Source organism: Colletotrichum destructivum, chromosome 8, assembly GCF_034447905.1.
Source record: "Colletotrichum destructivum chromosome 8, complete sequence".
NCBI classification, from domain to species: Eukaryota; Fungi; Ascomycota; class Sordariomycetes; order Glomerellales; family Glomerellaceae; genus Colletotrichum; species Colletotrichum destructivum.
The window spans coordinates 3,370,509-3,390,567 of NC_085903.1; the positions used below are offsets into that span (position 1 = coordinate 3,370,509).

Below are 20,059 nucleotides of genomic sequence, written 5' to 3' on the forward strand. Positions count from 1 at the left end.
TTTCGCGACCGTCCTTTTCACACCTTACATCGAAAGGTAATGGATGGGCAGACGTAGCTGTTCGCGACGCTCTCGAACGGCCGAAGCACCCACCTCTTCCTCCCGACCCAGGCTCCCGGTTGGTTCCCCAAAAGATAAGACAAAGACAGGGCCATCTAAAAACCCATGCCAACGCCACGCATAGATAAGAACGCGTCCGAAAAGAGTCAAGGATGGGGGGTTGCCAATACCCGGCGTCATTGGCCCAGCCTGCTGTCTGCGATTCGGAGGTGCAGCAGACGAATGCAAAGCCGGTTTACTTCCGCCTTCCATCTGTCTCCCATCTCACATGCTCACGGGCGAGTCTCCATCTGTCATCGGCGAACTCCGCTCGTGACGCAGAGCCGTACTTCGAGGGGCTCGCCGCGGAGACGTCAAGGAAACCTGCACATCAACAAGACTGATGTCGCCTCCGACTCGGCCGGTTGGCGGTTGTACAATGACCAGCAAACACTTCGGCTCACCTCTGTCTCGCATGGTCGGCCAATGTATGGAAACGCGGCACACAATACTGTACGTACAACATCATGTCGTTTATGGCAGCTCTAGGTATCATCGCTCATCCAGTCTACACACCCTAGTCCTGACGCCGCCACAGCGGTTCCTCATCATGTATCCGTACCTACATACATACCACTGTTCTAACGCTCAATGCCGGATCGCTTTCATACAATTCAGCCCTGTCATTCATCAAAGACTCACGCCAAGCCGGACAGCGCGCCCTCCTAGCCCGTCATCAATAGTCGTCTCTCATCCCGCGAACCACATCATGTTGCGACCCGAATCTGGTCCGATGGTACTCGTTGAGCTGCTGTCGACCCGATTCCCTGACGAGTCCCAGGAATCCTTTGTGCATCTTTTTGAGGCACTGGCCCAGCTCCGCCTCCGTTCTCGTACTGCACTGACAGTTGTTGGGCGTTCCTCCAAATTTGGCTCTGTCCTCAGCAGTCGGGAACATGATGCTGATGCGCCGGACGTCCTTCCAAGCAGCCGCGGCGTGCTCCCTTTCCCCTCGCCGACCGAGAGCCAGCTTGGCCAGATTCCAGTCGACGTCGCCATCGTGGCTTTCGAACCGTCGCACCGACATCTCCACCTTACCCCGGCTCTGTTCGATGGCGGCGATCTGGCACGATGACCCGTCCCGTCCTGACCGCCGGCAGTTGCACCGGTCCGGATTGACCTCAGTGTCTTCGTCAATGTCTACCGTCACCATCGTCAGCGCACCCGTCTGCGGATTCTGTGTGAACAACACCAGCATGGGCTTGGGTGGACGCCGGTGGACGGTCCCCGTTGTGTGTCCGCCGATGCTGACAGTCGCCGTACGCGCTTCGCTGCCACTCGAACTGTTGTTCGATGGCGACGTGGTTGTTGATATGTTGCTCGACATGCTGAACGTCCTGTCGGCGCGCGTGTTGGTTGTTGATACGGATGGCGCCCTCGATTGCCACGACCCCGGAAACAAGCTCGACGACCGAGGACTGGTTGGCGATGTCGAAGTAGTTGCTTGCCGGCTACCACTAGGTGGTGACGCCGCCGTCTGTCTGCTTCCCGAACCCACCGGCCGGCGCGGGATAGCCATCGGAGACCGAGCCCCTGCCGGGTTGTTCATCGCCGATGGTGGTGAAATCGACGGGCTCTGCGCTGCAGATCCTGTTGGCGAACCCATACTGTTCCACATGGACACCGTATCAGTCGGGCTGGTCGCAAAGGGGTTGGCGGTGTCCCAAGGCCCACGAATGGTGTTCTGTCTCGATGCTGTGTTGGTTGCCGAAGATAACACGGATCCAGACCTTGTTGAATTGGTTTTCTCGACCAAAGACTCGTTGTTTGTGACGAGTTGTCCGTCGAGCTGCTTTGGAATCCACAGCTGTATGCAGGCGTTCTCAACAATCGGTTCTCCCTTGCCTGAGACGACGAAGCTGACCATGGCCTTATACCTGAGGACAATCCTGCTTAGCATACGAGCTGAAGAATCCGGCGGGAGTGGGGGCGTTTCTCTCTTACTGGCTATAATTATCAAAGGCCTTGAAGCCAGTGACAGCTTGCTGGAATTTGACGGCGTCCTTGAGCTGCATGAAAGCCAGCTTGGCGACCCGCTCGTCCTTCCGCAAGATCATGTCCCATGCGCCGGAGTTGGACGGAACGGCATATAATGGGTTGACGATGACGGACGTGATGTCGAAGTCGATGGTCTCGGCTGCAAACATGTCAGCGGGATGTTGTGTATCGACGTCTCTTCTCGGGTGCTGCAAGCATACCTTGGCGACGCGAATTCCTACTCGTGCCTCCTTGCTCCACACCGGAGATGTTGACACGGAAGCGCTTCCCGTCTGCACCCATCCGGCGGAGCAGTTGGAGTTTTCTTTGGACATTGGCGGCGGCTCCTTGCATTGGTCTGAGCATCTCGTGCGTAAGTGTCTGCCTACAATGCTGGTGCCTCCTGCCTACGGGCCGTACTGGACTCGACTTACATGTTCAAGACTTGTTCCATGAGCGCGTCCCTTGTCACCACATCCACTAGCTGCGCCAGCTCTTTCTCAGGCCAGATGCCCAACATCTCAGGCGTCAAACCGATCAAGCTTGGTGCCACGAGGTCTTGCCTGAAGCGATCGCATTGAGAGCCGAGGTCCTACATCGGTCAGCTTTTCTGAGTTGCACCTAGTAAGAGCGTCGGTGAAGGCACATACATCTTCGAGCTCTTGGATGTATGAAGGCCAGTGTGACAAGCCCGTGGTCGATTGGTGTAGCTCGGGCGATTCGCGAATGCGCTGCATCACCCAGACACACTTCAAGAGGCTCACATACTGCTCAAGCTCGGGGATCCGATTCTCCACGAGGATGCCGGCGGTGAAGTTTATCGTGGACCTGTGGTAGTGGAGGACGAAGGCATCTGCCATCTCCCGAAGGCCTGGATCCAAACCATCCTCCGGCCTCTCTGCCGTCCACGAGTGCTGGAAGCCCTCGGCAACAGTGACTGGTATCTCAAGTTGAACTAGCTCTCGATGAGCCTGCTGAGCAAGAGCTTGCTCGAGGTCCGGGACCAGAACTCCAATGAGGCGGTGCAAGTCAAGATGCACAGCGTTGATGCGCTGGGCAAGATCCTGGTGTACGAGGCGTATGTCCTCCCTGACCCGGCACAGCAGATCGCTGGTGTAGTGAGTAGGTATTATGAAGAAAGCTGGCCATAAAGGAGGACGTACTTACATTTCAAACGGCTTCAGCACATGAAGGACTTTCGAGTTGTGTAGTGCTATACGCGCTCGTAGTCGATCTGCAGAAGGCGCTACAAGAACATTCCACTCGATGTTCTTGAGTGGGCCACTGCTGAGACGATAACGATGATTGTTCTCAATCAGATGGAAGCATTCGGTGAGGGTTTCCTCGTAGTCTCCAAGGATGTCGTCGAGGGACGAGCGATCCCAGCGCAACGGCTTGAAGGCTCCTTCTTGGCGCAGTGATTGGTCCGCTTTGTTCACCACGCGACTGAGGATGTCGAGGTTCTCGGCAAGCCCTCGTACGTCGCGGCCGAATTCAGAATATTGCCTTGCTGCAGTGTTGTTAGTTGATGATCAGGAAGGGGGGGCTCGAAGGAATGAGGTGTTTCGGGAACGTGTCGTTCTTACGACGAGTGCCCAAACTCACTTGCGTTGAAGTCGTTATCCCAACCGAATCGATAGACGTCCCAGGCGAGCTTGCTGAAATTGATGACATCCCCCAGCTGGATAGGACCTGCCATTGGGGGAAGCGGGAAAGGAGGACGACCAAAAAACCCTCTGTCGAAGGCGCCTTATGAGATGATGGGCATTGGATGCGCGGCGGTGTTAAAAGGTCATGAGCGAAGTCTAGCAGCGATGACAGACGGGAACTTTCACAAAAAGTGGACTTCACGTCCAAGACTGCGACGCAGATGAGGGGGAGCGAGGTCAGATTTCAAGTAAAGCCCGGCCGTGGGGTGGCAGCACACGACGCGACGGGTGTGTGACCGAGTGACAGACAGGTGTGGCCGCCGCTAGGAACGCAAGATTTGCATCAAAGACAGGGGGATGGGCCACACAGTTGGAATACGCGGACGGAGTGGGTTGAAATGTAAAGACCTCACTGATGTGGTGCGAGTGAGTGTGTGTGTATGTGTGTGTGTGTGTGGATGAGTGAGTGAGTGAGAGAGAGGGAGGGAGAGAGGTAAATGGAACGGAAGTGAGGCTGATGGGCATGTTCCTTCGGACCAGCTCGTGTGAGCATCTTTTTCTGGCCCAGGGGGTGGGAAGCAATGCAGACAGGCAGCAGGGGGCACAAGGCATGCCAACTGCTGCATTCACCCTGCTCGCCTGAAGGTCATCGGGGGCCTGTCATACTTGGACTCGTGGTTGCATGCGCCTACACGGACGGAAGATACACACAGAGGTAGGGTTGAGCCACGGATGTGGTATTCATGGAAAGCGGAGCACACTGCATTGAGAGCTGGTCTTGGCGAGAGTTGAAGGGGATGGATGTGATTACGATGGATGGTCGGTTGCTGTCGAACTCATGGGAAGCGGGCCCGAATGTTGTATTGTAAAAAGGCTCTTTCACGACTCCAGAACTGGAATCAGCTCGATTGTTTCTAACACAGACACAGCAGCCAACGTGCGGATCCACCCGGTCCATGAAGCCCAGATCTCACTTCAGAGAGGAAAGAGGAAGTGAGAGAGTGAAGGGGGGTTAGATGAGGGGTGAGGGGTAAGCATGAACATGGGAAGAGCACAGTACATACACATACATGGAACGAGGAGAGCAGCCTGGAGGAGGAGGAGGAGGAGGAGGAAGAAGAACAAGCAGAAGAAGACGACGACGACAAGGTTGTCACGCGGTCTTGGCTACCCGAGACACCCCCTCGCAGACGCATCCAATCCCGTTGAGTGTGTGTGTGTGTGTGTTGATGCCCCCGGTTAATGACATGCATGTGCGCGGCACGAGATGAACAAGATAAGCTCTTGACAACACCGCCATTGGCTCTTGGAACACTATTAGGTGCCAGGTAGATGGGCACTTGAGATGAACCAGTCGTATATATGCTTATCCACATTATCTGCATCGAGTTAATTCTCATTTGGGGGCGGTATTTGGGCAAGGTTCCTCCAGGCGACTCGACTGCATAAGCCTCTACACCGTAGACGCTGCCGGAGATCGTCACTCAGCTCAGCCCAGCTGCGAAATGCTGGTGGCGGTGGCAGTGAATCAAACACAAGGACAGTCAGGGAGTGTTTGGATGAGTGTCACCCACCCCAACCCAACCTCCAAACTTCCCCGGGTCTCTTCCCATTCGTGCTTGTCCTGCCAGGCCCATCAAACACCTCGTCTAGTATCTGGACGTCGTCGTACTGTGACCGGTGAGACCATCTGCTAGCTCATGGCCGGATCGGGGCACAAGTTCAACTGCTGCCTGCAGCCACCAACTAACTACATAGAGCCTAGACTCTAGACTTAAGAATCTAGTGCGGTAAGGAGTAACGGACATCCTCGACGCGCAAACAAGATGTCAACCGGCCGGGCGAGTGTCTGCTGCAGCATCGCTCCAAACCCACCTCCTCGCAAGGCATACTTCCAAGATGAGGCTGTCGACGAGCGAGTGACTTGATCAACCGCCACCCCCCGCTGCCATCCCATAGCCATGCTTTACCCGTCTGAGATCTCTCTGTCCTACGCCTTGGACGCCTACCTACTCGTACCATGTTCGCGGTGGGCGCCCCTGTACCTGAACCACGCTGACATGATTGACATGCACGCATTCCGTCACATAGCGGCCAGTCATAGCCCTGCCCGGTAAAGACAGGCTATGCCACCCATACATATTAACCATGAAGCCACCCATCACTGCGCCGGTTTGTATTATGTAGCCTCCTGCGTGGAACAAAATTCACGTCGCTTCTCCTCCTGCGGGGATCCCGCTATCCTCCAACCTCAAGCCGTCCGTCCACACACCGTCCTCGCCGTCTAGGGGGGCCGGCATCTCCTCGTCACCAAGATGAACGACTTCCCAAACTCGGCGGGCTTCTACCAGGAACCCCGTGCCGCCGACGATGCTTCGGCCCACAGCGACATTGACGTCGTCATTGACGGCATTGGCAACGGTATCGTCACGCATGCGCCTAAAGAGGGCTTCCGCCTGGGCTACTTTGATGTTAGCTGTCTAGTTATCAACCGGATGATTGGTAAGCTTGTCTATGCTCGACTGAAATGGATGCGACGACACAAGGCATCGGTTTGTGTAGAGGACGCCGATACCTTGGTTTACTCATCTTACCAACGCTGCACCTAGATGAGAGACGGGAAAAGAAAATGGGGGGAAAAAAGAAGATGGAAGAAAGAAAAATAAGATACTAACCCGCCGGTACAGGCACTGGCATCTTCATGTCTCCCCAGCGAGTGATGCGTGGCACCAAAAGCGTCGGCGCGAGCCTGCTCATATGGGTCGCCGGCATCATCTACTGTCTTTGTGGCACGCACGTATACATCGAGTATGGCCTGAATGTCCCTCGATACATCATCGACGGAGTCGAGAGCTCGGTGCCACGGTCCGGAGGCGATCTCGTCTACCTGCAGTACGTCTTCCGCAGGCCTGCCTACCGCAAGAACACCATCCTCTTGTCGACATGTATCTTTGGCATCAGCTTCATCGTTCTCGGCAACATGGCCGGCAACTGCATCCACTTTGCGCTCCGCGTTCTGGAAGCGGCCGGCGTCGAGGAGCCCGAGAACGGCCCGGTCCGCGGCATTGCCCTCGCCGCTGCCACCTTTGCGTGCAGCGTCCATGCCCTCAGCCGTCGGTTCGGCATCCTTCTCAACAACACGTTGGCCATCGTGAAGATTATGATCATGCTGCTGATCATCATCGCCGCCATCGTCGTGGGCGCCGGGGGCTTCCCGGAAACCACAAACGTCATCGGCGCCAACACGTCCCCAAAGAACTCGTTCAAAAACGCGTCCCAAGAAGTCAACGGCTATGCCCAGGCCTTTCTTGCCGTCATCTTCACCTTTTCCGGGTTCGAGCAGCCCAACTATGTCCTTGGGGAGATCAGCCGGCCCAGGAAGAAGTTCCCCATTGCCATGGGGACTGGTGTTGGGGTTGTCGTGATGCTATACCTCGCCGTCAATATTTGCTACGTAAGTGGGAAGGGAATCCCGTCTTTTTTTTTCTGACAGGGACGAGAAGTCATTGACACCCCATGGGCATAGTTGGTAGTCGTACCCAGGGACGAACAGATCGAGATCAACGTCGCCCAACGCTTCTTCGAGCTTACCTTTGGCACCTTGGGCTCAGGCGGTGACACGGGCGTCCGAATTTTCAACGCCTTTCTCGCCATCTCCTCCATGGGCAACATCATTGTCATGGTCAGTCAACCCTTTCAGGCGCTAGGCCAGGTTGACCAAGTGCTAAATATCCCGCAGACATACACAGCTGCCCGAGTAAAGCAGGAGATTGCCAAGGAGGTGAGTTGAAAAAGAAGGGAGGGAAACCCCCCCCAAATCAAAAAAAGAATAAAAAGGCCGAAAACAAGACCCCGAACAATATTTCTTCACCAGCTCGCCGATGGAGTCGGAAACTAACTTGCGAAAAACAGGGAATCCTACCTTGGCCAAAGTTCTTTGCCCAAAATACAGACATGAGCATCGGCCGTCTGATCCGATGGTTCCAGAAGAAGGGCTGGTTCGTTTCGCTCCACCGCATCCGATGGCTCTCCCCGGAACACCACAGCGAGCGCACGCCTGTCGGTGCTCTGTTCCTTCACTTCGTCAGTTGCGTCATCCTCCTTTTCGCGACGTACGGAATAAGGCCGACCACGGCCTACGTCTTGCTCACATCTCTGAGCGCATACGTGATCAACGCCTTCATAGGCACTTTCCTGGGGTTGGGCATCCTCATCCTGCGATTTCGCGGGCCGCCCAGGACCGTTGCCGAGGACGACGCCTCAACCTACGGTCGGGAATCCCGGCCGCTGACCTGGGCCGAAATGACAGGAAAGCGGTTCAGTCCCTTCCTGTCCGTCTTCTGCGCCCTTGTATACATGTGCGGGGGCCTCTACCCGGTCATCACCAACTGGGTGCCCCCAGGGACGCTGTCTTCCACAGTCGAGCCGTGGTACTTGGTCCCCACCGTTTCATGGGTCATCATCGGCATCGGCATCGCCTGGTTCTACGGTTTCGTCCTTGTCGCACGCTACATCGAGAGGAAAGATCACAGTGTCTTCGTGGTGGAGAAGAAGCCGGAGTTCGAGCCGGCTGAGACCAGCGGTCGAAGCTCCGAGGCCAGCGGCGCCGGCACCGACCTCATCCAGGTGCACGAGACGGTCTATCTGAGCTGGGTCGGCAAGGAGGCGTTACGCTCGAGGCGGCCGGTGTTTGACGACCCCAAACAGGCCGACGGGAATGTGAGAGAGGTTCCCCTGTCTCCTTACGCGGGCACCGACTTTGCTGCCTTCATGTCGAACCAAGTAACACCAGAAAGGGGCGGCTACCGGTAGTGATGTAAACGTGTCTGGACAATGGGGGACGAGAGGGGAAGGGATGGGTTTCACAGAAACCATGAATATGTTATACTCGTTTTATTAGTCGTGCATGCTGTGGTATCTAGGCTAGCAGTCAAAACATGCTTCTCTCATATCATGGATCTTATCTTGTGTCATCATTAAATCGCCACGTAAGCAAAAACCAGAATCATGGCTCCTGCTCGACAATGTTATTCAGTCGCGGCTGAAGTTTTGCCAGTGCGGAACGGTCCTGTCCGTCGGGATATGCGCGGAAAACCTCCCCACGCATCAGCCTGCGCGGTGCTCGTCTCCCGGTGAAAAGCTCGAACTGAGCGAAGCCCTGTTCGGGCAGCAGATCCAAGCCGTCCATGGTTACCCAGCCTAAATGCGACACCTGCCGTGCTTGGTTCAGGATTGGTGTGTCGAGCGTCTTGTAGCCCAACTCGACGAGGCAGCCCCCGGTTGGACTGCTGAGCCATGCCTGGGGCGCCATGAAGTTGGGTGCCGGGACGTCGCCGATGCTGTGCGTTGGGATACAGGATACGATCATGGTCGGTGGCCTAAAATCCTCGGGCCATGGCTCATCCAGTGATCTGATGATGTGAAATCGCGTCTCCACGTCCGAGGTCGCGCTCAAGAGCGGCAGGTCGCGCCGCTTCAGGAGGCGCGTAAAGTGGCTGACCATCTTCTCGGCGTTTGCTACCGTCCGGTTGAAGACGACAATGTTCTTGACGCCAAGCTGCAGCATGCTGTACGTCGCGGCGCGAGCCATGCCGCCGGCGCCGATGATGAGGCCGCAGCTCGTCGTTCGGACGGCGTTCGCAGGGGAGAGTCCTCTTCTGATACAGGCCCGGATACCGATCCAGTCCGTGTTCTCCCCGTAGAGCGCCCTCACTGGCCCAGCACGATTTCTGCAGTTGAAAAGCTTCTCGTCTTCCGGGATGGTCCCGTCGGGATTCAACCGGCGAACGGGAACAAGTGTGTTGACGGCGCCAATGGCTTGGGCATGGCGACTGAGAGAATGAGTGAGCGTGATGATTTCCACCTTGAAGGGCAGGCCGACACTGGCGCCAGCGAAATAGGGATCCTCTATGAGCTCTTGAAGGCCGTTGAGTGACGGGGTCGAGAATGGCCGGTAGAGATGCGGGATGCCACAGGCCTTGAGAGCGGCGTTGTGCATGGCCGGCGACAGACTATACGACACGTGGGCACCGACGACGTAGATCTTCATTGGGTCGAAGAGGAAGGAGTTGTAGAGCGCCTGCGTAGCTTGAACGGCCGTCAGGCACGGCTGGTTGGGGTTGTACGTCGATGCCATGGGCTCCGGCACTACGCTGGTCAGAACGTGGTTCATGGCGGCCGAGTGCCGCCCGCGCGGGCCCGAGTTGTATGCGATGAGGGGGATCCTGTGCCCGGGCGAAGCGTCGACGAGGGCCTTGAGGTGGTTGATGTCGAAGTTGTCCTTGATCGAGGTCACAGGCTTGATGAGGCGGACAATGTCGCAGCCCAAGCGCCGAGCGCGGTGATAATGCGACATCCAGAAGGGGTCTCCCCAGGAAGGGGAGTCGGCAGCGGGCGTCAAATGACCGATGATCTTGGAGCGCCTCTTCATCGAGATTATGTGCAACAGCTGATAGTCATTGAGACGAAGGTCAACGGTCAGGTACTCGGGCGAGAGTCGCAAACCGTGCAGGATGTAGTCCATGTAGACGGACTCTGAAGACTCCGGGAGGACGACGTGGTACATTAGAGGGATGACGGTGCTCCTCCGTATTGACCCGATCATTCTCGCAATGTCTGCCGCTCTCTCGGACTCGAGGGATGTTGCGCCGGCAATGCCGTCGACGACGATCTCGATGGCGTCGGCGCCGGTCTCCAGCTCCTCGACGGCAAGCTCGTTATCGAGCAAACTAGAGAGGGAAACGGAGATGGCGTAGGTGAAGCGTCGGTCTTCGGTGGGTATGGAGGCCAGCGGGAAGGCCGACTCGATAAAAGGGATGGAGCCCTTGGGCATGATGAGGCTGAGGAACTTCAGGAAGTGCCTCTCGGCGCGCTTCAGGGTCAGATACGGGGCGGGCGGCTTCTGGCCTCCAGCCTGGGCCTCGATCCTGGCGGCGTCCGTTTCTACCCAAGGATCTGCAGTCTCGGAGACGTTGAAGAACTCGAGGTTGCTGCAGGTGCGGAAGATGGTGCTGCTCGCGGCCAGCAGATTCCTCGCTTTCTCTTCGTCTTCGATCTTGAGGTGTTCCTGGATGGCCTTGACGTCTCGTACGATGTGAATGACGGGATGGGTGCGACAGAAGTCTCTCAAGAGAGTCTGGACGCCGCGTTCCATCCAGCTGCAGACGATCAGAGTGTTCCTAGAGCTCTGTTCGAGCAGGTCCCGAAGCACATCGGCCTGGCGGCGGTGGCATTCGACAGAGCCGTGTGCCCTCTTGTAGGCGAAGCTCGACAGGCCTGTGACTTGTTGGAAGGCCTTTTCGCAGTCGACGGCCCTTCGCTCCATGGCTGTCGAGGCAATGATGGCGAGCGTAGACTTTCCAGCTCCGCGGATGCCGGCGAGGACAATGGAAGCATCGGCAGGGAAGGGCGGGACTTCGCCGGGTAGGTGCGATATTGGAGTCGCTGGTCTCGTCACTGGCGTTCCTGGTCTCGAGCACGCAGCGATGGAGTATCTACTGCTGCTGCTGGTCCTGGGGCTCTGGGGCCGGCTTGGAGATGCCGAATGGACATTGCGAGCGTCGAGGCGAACCAGCTTTGCGGGATTCTCGAGGTGGTGGTTGTGGTGGTTTTGGTTGTGGCGATCCTCGTCATCGTTCATGGCGGTGGCCATGTAGGACCGCTTCACGCCCGCCGTCGCCATGGCTCACCTCCTCGACCTGGCTGGCTCGTCGACCTGGCCTGAGCAGTCGCAGGTGGGTTGTAGACGAAGAAGACCAGGGGATGGAAGCGCATACGCCGGTGCCAAAGTTGAGAGAGGCAGAGAGGGTTGGGAGGGAGAGAGTGAGACAGCGAGCGCACGCCGCTTGGTTGTGGTGTTTGCCGCCTAACTGTGTTTCGTGTGCAAAGGCAGCCGTGGTTACCGTTTAACAAGGACAAGCAACAGTCAGTCGGTCAGTCGACATCGAATCGCGCGGTCCAGTCAGACTACCCAAGTACCGAGACGGCAAAATGGACAGGTCAGGGTGGTAAAGGAACATGGAAGCCGTTCCCCAATCCCAGTGCCGTCGCCTGCTGAGGTGCGTGCCGAATTCGTGCCCCTCTTTCTCGCGCCGTGTCTCCTCTCCCTTGGTTGGCGCTAGGGCCGGGTACTCTGGTGAATGTTTATCCTTAGAGGTTCAGTTAGTAGGCTACTTGACCTACAGAGAGGGAAGAGGGAAGAGGGAAGATGGGAAGGAAATTGAAGTGCTCTAGCATGCATGCACTTGGTTCGTCCGAGAAAAAGACTGGTAGAGAACAATGTGATCAGCCGGGGGAATATACATGCTTCCCTTAGACATGTAGGATAATAAGTCGTCTGAGTTTTAGCAGCTATTGCCAGTTGAACCGGATGTTTGCCTGCCTCCCTACCTACCTAGGTAGGTAACCGCACCTACATCCAGGTAGTAGAGGTCCCTTACGGCTGTAAGCAGGCACAGGGTAGTAAGCATTATAGGTACCTGCCTAGGGAGGGAAGGAAATACGCACCATCATTTCTAGCAAAGTACCTCACTAACACCCCGCATGCCGTATTGCCCGTACTTTCCCCAAAACAACCAATTAAGGCTGGTGAAATGCCAGCTGACCCCGACATCTACTCTACCTACTGACTGACTGCCCGACAACCTTGAGGCCGTGGCCATCCGACAGTGAGGGTTACCCCAGGATTTCCCCACCTCCATCCATTCATTCAGTGCAAAGCGAGAAAGAGGGACAAAGAAAGAGGGAGCGAGACACCCGAGACAGAGAGACTTGGAGAAGCAAAGACGTCAACCCCATCATCAACTATTGCGGCTTGCCGACGCTGTCATCATACCTTGTCTTGCCGTCCTGTCCCCAACAACACCCCTGGTCACAGCCGATTCAAACCACCACCCGCAGCGCGCTCTATCACCCTCATCGCCCTCATCGCCCTCTCCGCTCTCTCTCCGCTTCGCACAGCTCTCGTCGTCGTCTTCGCGCCCTCTCTTGCACACGCCCTCATGCAGTCTTCAACGGCGTGAGCCATTGGAGCCGCCCTGCCGCCCGAGGCAACGAACGACTGAAGAATGCCCTCCAAGAGGAAGGCCCACGATGCCGAAAACAGTACCGCCCCGGCTGCTGTGCCGAAGCGACAGCGCGTGTCTCGAGCGTGCGACCAATGCAGAAGGCAAGCAAAGCAATTTTGTGGAACGCTCATTCTTGCGTTCTTTTGTTGTTGTCATTATAGTTCTTGATTGATTCCTCGCCTCGGCGTCCTCGTGTTGGACATGCCTCATGGCCAAGACCCCTGTACTGTACTGTACTGTTCTGTCTAGTGCTGAGAGCCTCGGGATGGCCGCCTGTCTCTATGCCGACTGCGCGTTGCTCTCTTCACTGCGACACTGCGGCCATCTCTACGAACCATACGCCTGATCCGACATGTGCTGACTGAACATGCAGTGCTCGAGAGAAATGCGACGGTGTCCAGCCTCAATGCTTCTCTTGCGTGACCTTGTCGCGCCAGTGCACCTACAACGTCGCCCCGAAGAAGCGCGGCGTCCAGACTGGCCTGATCCGGACCCTGGAGCTCGCCCTTGTCTGGCTGTTTGACCAGGTTCCCGGAACAGAAGACAAGCTGGCCGCTCTGCTGGCTCAAGAAGGCGGGAGCGGACAGTCTCTCTTGCTGGACAAAGACAGCGACGCCGGTAATCGCCTTCACAAGAGGTGGAGGAGGTGTCGAGTTCACAAAGACATTGACCGACTCCTCTCCGGCAAAGACGGCGTAAGTCCACGTCAGGACACATCTGGCGACGACTCGGACGCAGATGTCGACGCCCGCAACAAGCGCAACGGCGACACTCCCCCAGACGGCACCGAACCCTCTCCTCAACCGACCGCCACCGATCCGAAACCAGAAGCCACTCCAACGGAACCTGCCCCAAGGCACCGTCATGCCTCGACATCTCGGCGAAGGTTCAAGCTGCCAAGAAACTTTCCTCGGTTACTCTCAGTGTATTACTCCTATACCCACAGCTGGATTCCAATATTGAACCCAAAGGAATCGCTCGACAGCACGGCGGCTTCCTATCCACCCGACGGTTTCGATATTGACCCAGAAGACTCCAACATCAGTGCGGCACACGCTGAACTCTGGTGTGCTCTTGCTGTTGGGGCTTTCCAGGATGCAACTTCGTCATATAGCTCAGGGGGGCCCGAACCTCCGGACCGGCCCAGCCTGATACTAGCAGCTGCGCGCAGCCTTATACCGGTCGAGACCGAGATGGCTCTGGGCCATGTGAAGGCCCTGCTTGTATTGTCCTTAGTCAAGTTGGGCCAGGACAATGCCGGAGCAGCCTCTCTACTCATAGGTCTGGCCGTCCGAGGCGGCATGGCCTTGACGGACAGACAAGCCCGAGACAGGCATCGTGACTCCTTTTCGGGCCACTCGACATCATCGACGGATGATTCATATTCCAACTCTCTGGACCGTGTGCTGAAAACCTGCCTCATGCTCGATACCATAGTATCTCTGAGGCTTGGCCAAACACCTCACATGAGGACAAACGATATGAAGGAGAGGACTACAGAAGAGACGGGACCCGAGGAATGGGCTCCGTGGGTGCCCCGGGCTGGATTCGGAACCGGGAATGCCGAGGGCGCCGCCCAGCCCGTGCAGTCCTTGAGTTCGTTCAATCAGCTCTACCAGTTCTTCCGCACTCTGAATCAGGCCGTTGAGTCGGGGAGTGCAGGCCCCAAGATCGGCGCCGCGAACCTTGTTCAAGCACTCGACCCCCGTTTCTCGTTTTGCAATTCCGTAGTCTTCGGAGCCTCGACGATACCCATACTGCCCTCGGCCTTTCTGATACAGGCCACCTTCCTTAGTGCAACGTTGACTCTGATGGCCGATGCTCGAGTCTCTCTGATATGGAGCCTGATGGAGGTCCTGGAGAGCTCCATCTCTTACTTTGGCGCAGCCGGCGTCTCGCCGCTCCTCGTCACCTACATGAGCATTGCTAGTACTAAAACCTGCGTCCGCGCTCTCCGGGACGATGACAAGACCCGGTGGAACTCGCTGATGGTAGATCTCATGTCAGTTTGGCAAGATCGGACGTCAAATAGGGAACATTCTCCCATGGACGCGGACCAGAGCGACCAAACGCCAACACGCGTCGAGTCTGCAACCCCGCAGCTTGCCCGGCAGGCTTCCTCTGTTCGACGAAACTCCCAATACCCGTTTCCTATAAACCCGGACTCTTACCACTCCAACAGCAGCGGCTTTCTACAGACGGCCTCTTCCGCTAGTCCTTCGACGGCGAGAACGATGCCCTTCACTCCCGGGAGCCAGTTGGATACGTTCCCTTCGGGCTTCATGGGACACCTGCCCTCCGCCCAGGCATCCTACCTAATGGGACAAGGGGCTCACGGCGTTGATTACGATGCCATCATGGATGAACTCGCTTCCATCGACTGCACGGATAGCATGGAGAGCGACCCGCAGTTCATGGCCAACCTTGGCTTCGCTCCAGGATCAGACCTAACGGACATGCTCCGAGGGGAGTATGGTGGGATGTGAGAAGTATAATGTATTATGACCTTTACTAGTCGACAATGAACATCGATTCCCTACACTAAAGACGCCGTTTGAATTGAAATGCCATCCGGAGTTGTCCCCGTTATCGAGCAGACCAACCCCAGCGAATTGACCCTTGTTGTCGAAGAAGAGTGTTCATCCGTAGTGCCAAGGACAATGATTTGAAAAGGTTGGGTTGGCTAACCGTTCTCGTCTTCTGTTCCTAGTTACTTCCGCAAGCCCATTTCTCTTGCTTCTGACAAGACTCCTTTGCCGAGAAGCGGATGGAGTCTGATATCGAATAGCTTTCGGTATTTGGGAGCTAATTCCGGTAGAGCGAAGAGGAAGAGGCGGAGTCGGAATTATAATCATCAGACACGCAGGCCGCAGAGCACCGGACGAAAGCATGGCATCTCGGTCAAAGACATCCTTCCTTTAGTACCGTCATCTAATTATGCTGACGCAAGAAGCCTCACCCGGCCTCATCATGTGGCGGCCTGGACCCGGTTGCCTGCTATCGCCGAACAGCGAATCCCGCCGTTATGGCTAGAAGGGCTTCCGCGCAGAAGCTGACGATGAAGCCTATGCAGGTTAAAACATTACTTGGGATTCGTATGCGTTGGGCAATCCGAGCAAATATTGGTTACCCCACCTTCCCCATGGTGACCATCACAAATGGACTCGAGACTGAACACGGCCAGCACTGGGTAAGAACATTTATCATCGGCATCACGACAAGTCGGAGATGTTCTATACGAGCTCCATCCAATGGCTGTCCCCTTTGGAAAGTCTTCACGTGGTGCTTTGTAGGCATCTGGCAAGTCTTGTATGTTAGGGCGGTGCAGTGGCTTGCTTGGCTAGCCTTCTCCGACCGGATATACTCAACTCCAGTGTTCCCAAAGCCAAGCAGCCAACCTCCTTCTGGCCTTTTTTTTCCATCTCGACAGGTTGGCAGCACGTCCCTCGTAAGCCAAGCATGCCCCCCCCCCCGCATGTTGATCGACTTGGACGGGCAGAGAAAGTCGGGGAACCATTCGTTCACGAGCATTGTTGTCATTCTGTTTGGCTGGGATGCTACAAGTTGGCAAACACTCCCCCCCATGTTCCACGTGCAATGCGTTTGTGATTACGGATACAGCTGAATGCCAAATACGCCAGCGCCGAGAGGATAAACATTCAACCACACCCCCCGGTCTGGACAAGGGTTCTCCGGAATTTGGGGGTCTAAAACATCGGATCTAGCCCGGAATGAGACAGGTCACCGTCAATCAGTGCGGAGAAGGATATGTCTGCCGGGCCCCACGCGTTATGGGGACGAGTCAGTCACAGGATGCAGAATTTGCTCCGGTTCGGAGACGGCGCAGGACGGCAGGCTTAGCTCAAGGGAGAAGCGTTCACCCCAGAGAGTCAACATCCAATGTGCGCGTGTGTGAGTGTTGTGTGTACCGGCGTCGTGTACTCTACCCCAGATCCCATTCGTCCAGTCGTTCGAACACTCCCTCCCCTTTGTGCGTGGGATGGATGACCAAACTCCGCAAAGTTCCCAATCCCCCAGACTTTACCCCAGACGCACCGATACGCCACTTGTCAGTTCCTTTACCAGCTCGGGGACTGGAGCGTGAGCTCTGACACATCCATATAACAACGGCAACCCCTGGACAGTCGAGTTCTGATTTCCGTCTCCCCCCCTTAAGATTTCTTCTTCAACCCCCAGCTTTTGCCTTGGAGTTCAGAGTTCAGAGTTCAGACCGTTACAACACGCACCGAATCGGGTCAAACCTTGACGAACTCAGATAGACAACCTCGACGACATCAAACCATCATGGCTCTCCTCGCACTCGTCGAGGACCGCCCGACGCCCAAGGCGGTGTACAACTGGCGCGTCTACTTCTGCGCAATCATCGCGTCCTTTGCCAGTTGCACCATTGGCTACGACTCTGCCTTCATCGGAACCACGCTGGCTTTGGAATCCTTCACTACCGAATTCCAGTTCGAGACCTACAGCAAGGATGGCTTGGCTCTCCTCAAGTCCAACATCGTCTCCGTCTACCAGGCCGGCGCCTTCTTCGGAAGTCTGTTCGCCTATGTCAGCAGTTACTTCCTCGGCCGCAAGAAGAGTTTGATGGTTTTCACCCTCGTCTTCCTTCTGGGCGCCGGTATGATGCTTGGTGCCAACCGCGAGCGTGGCCTCGGCCTCATCCTCGGTGGCAGAGTCCTCGCGGGCATCGGTGTGGGTGGCTGCTCCAACATGACCCCCATCTACATCTCCGAGCTTTCGCCCCCGGCCGTTCGTGGACGTCTCGTCGGAATCTACGAGCTGGGCTGGCAGATTGGCGGTCTCGTCGGCTTCTGGATCAACTACGGAGTCGACTCTACCATGGAGCCCAGTCACTCTCAGTGGCTGATTCCCTTCGCCGTCCAGCTGATCCCCGCCGGCCTTCTGTTGATCGGAGCCCTCTTCATTCCCGAGTCCCCCCGTTGGCTCTTCTCCAAGGACAGGAGAGAGGAGGGACTGAAGGCACTTTGCTGGATGAGGTATGTGTCAAAAGCAACCCCCAAAGGCCGTAGGCGAAACATCAAACTGACACCCCAATCTTTCGCAGAAATCTGTCTCCTGATGACAAGTACATTGTTGAGGAGATGAGCTACGTTGACGCCGAGCTCGAGCGATACCGCACCGAAGTCGGTGCTGGTTTCTGGAAGCCTTTCGCATCGCTCAAGGACCGCAAGGTCCAGTGGCGCTTCTTCCTTGGTGGCATGCTCTTCTTGTGGCAAAACGGCTCTGGGTAAGCAGTCCCTGAACACCCGTCCGCTCAGAAGCGGCGTTTCTGCGCATCATTGTCGCTAACCCTACGCTTTGCCAGTATCAACGCCATCAACTACTACAGCCCGACCGTCTTCAGGAGCATCGGCATCACCGGCACCAACACCAGCTTCCTCACAACAGGCATCTTTGGCGTTGTCAAGACTGTTGTCACGTTTGTCTGGCTGCTCTGGCTTATCGACCACCTTGGCCGCCGCAACCTCCTCATGATCGGCGCCATTGGCGGTTCCCTTTGCATGTGGTACATTGGCGGTTACCTCGCCCTTAACCCGGCCTCTGGCAACACTGGCGGTCTTTCCGGCGGCGGTATCTCTGCCATGGTTTTCTTCTACCTCTGGACAGTGTAAGTTGTCTCCCCACGTTTAAGCAAGAAAAATGGGAAAAACAAATTAGCTAATATGACCTCCACCAGGTTCTACACTCCCTCGTATGATAGCCCCTGAGTCGCTCGATGAAAATGATTGCATCTTGTGCTGACACTGAGTTCTAGATGGAACGGTACCCCTTGGGTAATCAATTCCGAGATGTTCGACCAGAACACCAGGTAAGTCGAGAAATCGAGGCAACCGGGGTGGGCGTATAATCACTGACATCTGTTCTCAGATCGCTCGGCCAAGCAAGTGCGGCTGCCAACAATTGGTTCTGGAACTTCATCATCTCTCGTTTCACCCCGCAGATGTTCAACGCCTGGGACTACGGAGTCTACTTCTTCTTCGCATCCCTCATGATTTGTTCGGCCATCTTCATCTTCTTCCTCGTGCCTGAGACGAAGTCCGTGCCTTTGGAGACGATGGACCGTCTGTTCGAGATAAAGCCTGTGTGGAGAGCAAACAAGACCATCATGGCGGAGCTGGCAGAAGAGCAGAGCTTCAGGTTCTCTGATGATGGGCTCGGCGAGAAGTCTGATGACGCGGAAATCAACCAGGTAGAGAGGAAGGAGAGCGCTTAACGAACGGGTTCACGGTTTACTAATACGAATTGAAGGACGTTTGAATGGGTAGAGAGAGCAATTAGGTGTACATTCCAAGATTCCAATCTTAAGGAATTCACATGCTTCAATCCCGAACCGATTCATCGAGTGATAAAAGAAACCGCCTTATCACAACCCGAGAAAAGAGATGATTAAGTACAAGCACAAGCACAAGCACAAGCCGGGCTGTATAAAGCAGTGTGGAGAAAGATACCAAAAGAGAAGAGTGAAGACAGAGAGATGACCAGAGCGAGGGTGTCAGCCGAGGGTCAGCGGAGGTGCTGCATGGTCACAATAGTTAGCACCAAGCGATGTACAAAGTACCTGGTGATTGTTGGGAGTATCCCACGCCAGAACATGAGCCCGCCCCGGGGGCCCCTTGACAACACCCAGGTAGGCGTCAAGGGTTCTGATCCTGTGGAGTGAAGACAAGTTTGTGTCGAGGCAGTAGACTTAGAAAATCACATAATGTTAAGTCAAGCCAGGCCAAGCCAGCTTGTGTAGAAGAGCACAGTTTGAAGGAATCGTGTGACCGACCACCCATGAACTCCTCGAGAATACAAGGACAATTCGTAAGCATTGCAAAGAAGCAAGGTATCCCCTAGAGTCTGGCATGAGACTTCCTTCCAAGGTCCAATATCGCAGTACTCCCAGGGGGTCGTGCTGTGCCTAGCATGTACTTCGCACACCCACCCCTGCTGGATAAATGTTCTTACAATATGAGGTTTGGTCTTCTGGCTCAATGAGCGTTTGCTTTTTCAAGATTACCTTGCCCCGTTCAATGCTAGCACCTCCGGTTCCATCGTTTGAAAATGGCGGGTCGCCTCACGAACCACTTGGGTGCCAACCCATGCTGGCCCCGTGGCTCCTAGCACAATTCCTGGAATATCTCATGCATCTTTCACGCATACCACGGCGATCTTTGGGTGGTGGCAAAAAATGCAGGGGAGGCATGAGCGTACTGGCCCTTAGGCAGTCATTACGGATGCCTG

The 20,059-nt window shown here is 55.9% G+C and overlaps 5 protein-coding genes across 5 annotated transcripts; 3 read left to right on the plus strand and 2 right to left on the minus strand.

The window, feature by feature from the left end:
* Nucleotides 1-273: 273 nt before the first annotated feature.
* Nucleotides 274-5,034, minus strand: CDEST_12880 (uncharacterized protein). Its single transcript, XM_062929036.1, has 8 exons — nt 3,682-5,034; nt 3,244-3,586; nt 2,727-3,186; nt 2,511-2,668; nt 2,298-2,434; nt 2,044-2,236; nt 616-1,976; nt 274-550 (listed from the first exon to the last, which is right to left on the minus strand). Exons 1-7 carry the CDS (start codon nt 3,773-3,775, stop codon nt 776-778), a joined length of 2,586 nt encoding a protein of 861 aa, XP_062785087.1. The 5' UTR covers nt 3,776-5,034; the 3' UTR covers nt 274-550; nt 616-775.
* Nucleotides 5,035-5,663: 629 nt separating this feature from the next.
* Nucleotides 5,664-8,560, plus strand: CDEST_12881 (Putative amino acid/polyamine transporter I). The gene is made up of 5 exons (XM_062929037.1): nt 5,664-6,227; nt 6,413-7,179; nt 7,252-7,407; nt 7,465-7,506; nt 7,638-8,560. Exons 1-5 carry the CDS (start codon nt 6,041-6,043, stop codon nt 8,535-8,537), a joined length of 2,052 nt encoding a protein of 683 aa, XP_062785088.1. The 5' UTR covers nt 5,664-6,040; the 3' UTR covers nt 8,538-8,560.
* Nucleotides 8,561-8,562: 2 nt separating this feature from the next.
* CDEST_12882 (Putative 3-dehydroquinate dehydratase type I, shikimate dehydrogenase substrate binding protein) lies at nt 8,563-11,718 on the minus strand. The gene has a single exon (XM_062929038.1). The coding sequence runs from the start codon at nt 11,404-11,406 to the stop codon at nt 8,731-8,733; it is 2,676 nt and encodes an 891-aa protein (XP_062785089.1). The 5' UTR covers nt 11,407-11,718; the 3' UTR covers nt 8,563-8,730.
* Nucleotides 11,719-12,426: 708 nt separating this feature from the next.
* Nucleotides 12,427-15,353, plus strand: CDEST_12883 (uncharacterized protein). Its single transcript, XM_062929039.1, has 2 exons — nt 12,427-12,891; nt 13,164-15,353. The coding sequence occupies exons 1-2, from the start codon at nt 12,791-12,793 to the stop codon at nt 15,274-15,276; spliced, it is 2,214 nt and encodes a 737-aa protein (XP_062785090.1). The 5' UTR covers nt 12,427-12,790; the 3' UTR covers nt 15,277-15,353.
* Nucleotides 15,354-16,592: 1,239 nt separating this feature from the next.
* Nucleotides 16,593-19,568, plus strand: CDEST_12884 (Putative major facilitator, sugar transporter, major facilitator superfamily). Its single transcript, XM_062929040.1, has 6 exons — nt 16,593-17,808; nt 17,877-18,059; nt 18,138-18,440; nt 18,510-18,524; nt 18,588-18,641; nt 18,701-19,568. The coding sequence occupies exons 1-6, from the start codon at nt 17,096-17,098 to the stop codon at nt 19,044-19,046; spliced, it is 1,614 nt and encodes a 537-aa protein (XP_062785091.1). The 5' UTR covers nt 16,593-17,095; the 3' UTR covers nt 19,047-19,568.
* The last annotated feature ends 491 nt before the right edge of the window (nt 19,569-20,059 follow it).

Excerpts from the sequence above, each read along its gene's own strand:
- CDEST_12880 (XM_062929036.1), bottom strand. The coding sequence starts at position 3,775 with ATGGCAGGTCCTATCCAGCTGGGGGATGTCATCAATTTCAGCAAGCTC. Across the intron at positions 3,587-3,681 it reads GGATAACGACTTCAACGCAA|CAAGGCAATATTCTGAATTC; the intron begins GTGAGTTTGGGC and ends ACAACACTGCAG. Across the intron at positions 3,187-3,243 it reads GTGCTGAAGCCGTTTGAAAT|CGATCTGCTGTGCCGGGTCA; the intron begins GTAAGTACGTCC and ends TCACTACACCAG.
- CDEST_12881 (XM_062929037.1), top strand. The coding sequence starts at position 6,041 with ATGAACGACTTCCCAAACTCGGCGGGCTTCTACCAGGAACCCCGTGCC. Across the intron at positions 7,408-7,464 it reads TGGGCAACATCATTGTCATG|ACATACACAGCTGCCCGAGT; the intron begins GTCAGTCAACCC and ends AATATCCCGCAG. Across the intron at positions 7,507-7,637 it reads AGCAGGAGATTGCCAAGGAG|GGAATCCTACCTTGGCCAAA; the intron begins GTGAGTTGAAAA and ends TGCGAAAAACAG.
- CDEST_12882 (XM_062929038.1), bottom strand. The coding sequence starts at position 11,406 with ATGGCGACGGCGGGCGTGAAGCGGTCCTACATGGCCACCGCCATGAAC.
- CDEST_12883 (XM_062929039.1), top strand. The coding sequence starts at position 12,791 with ATGCCCTCCAAGAGGAAGGCCCACGATGCCGAAAACAGTACCGCCCCG. Across the intron at positions 12,892-13,163 it reads GCGTGCGACCAATGCAGAAG|TGCTCGAGAGAAATGCGACG; the intron begins GCAAGCAAAGCA and ends CTGAACATGCAG.
- CDEST_12884 (XM_062929040.1), top strand. The coding sequence starts at position 17,096 with ATGGCTCTCCTCGCACTCGTCGAGGACCGCCCGACGCCCAAGGCGGTG. Across the intron at positions 17,809-17,876 it reads AAGGCACTTTGCTGGATGAG|AAATCTGTCTCCTGATGACA; the intron begins GTATGTGTCAAA and ends AATCTTTCGCAG. Across the intron at positions 18,642-18,700 it reads ATGTTCGACCAGAACACCAG|ATCGCTCGGCCAAGCAAGTG; the intron begins GTAAGTCGAGAA and ends ATCTGTTCTCAG.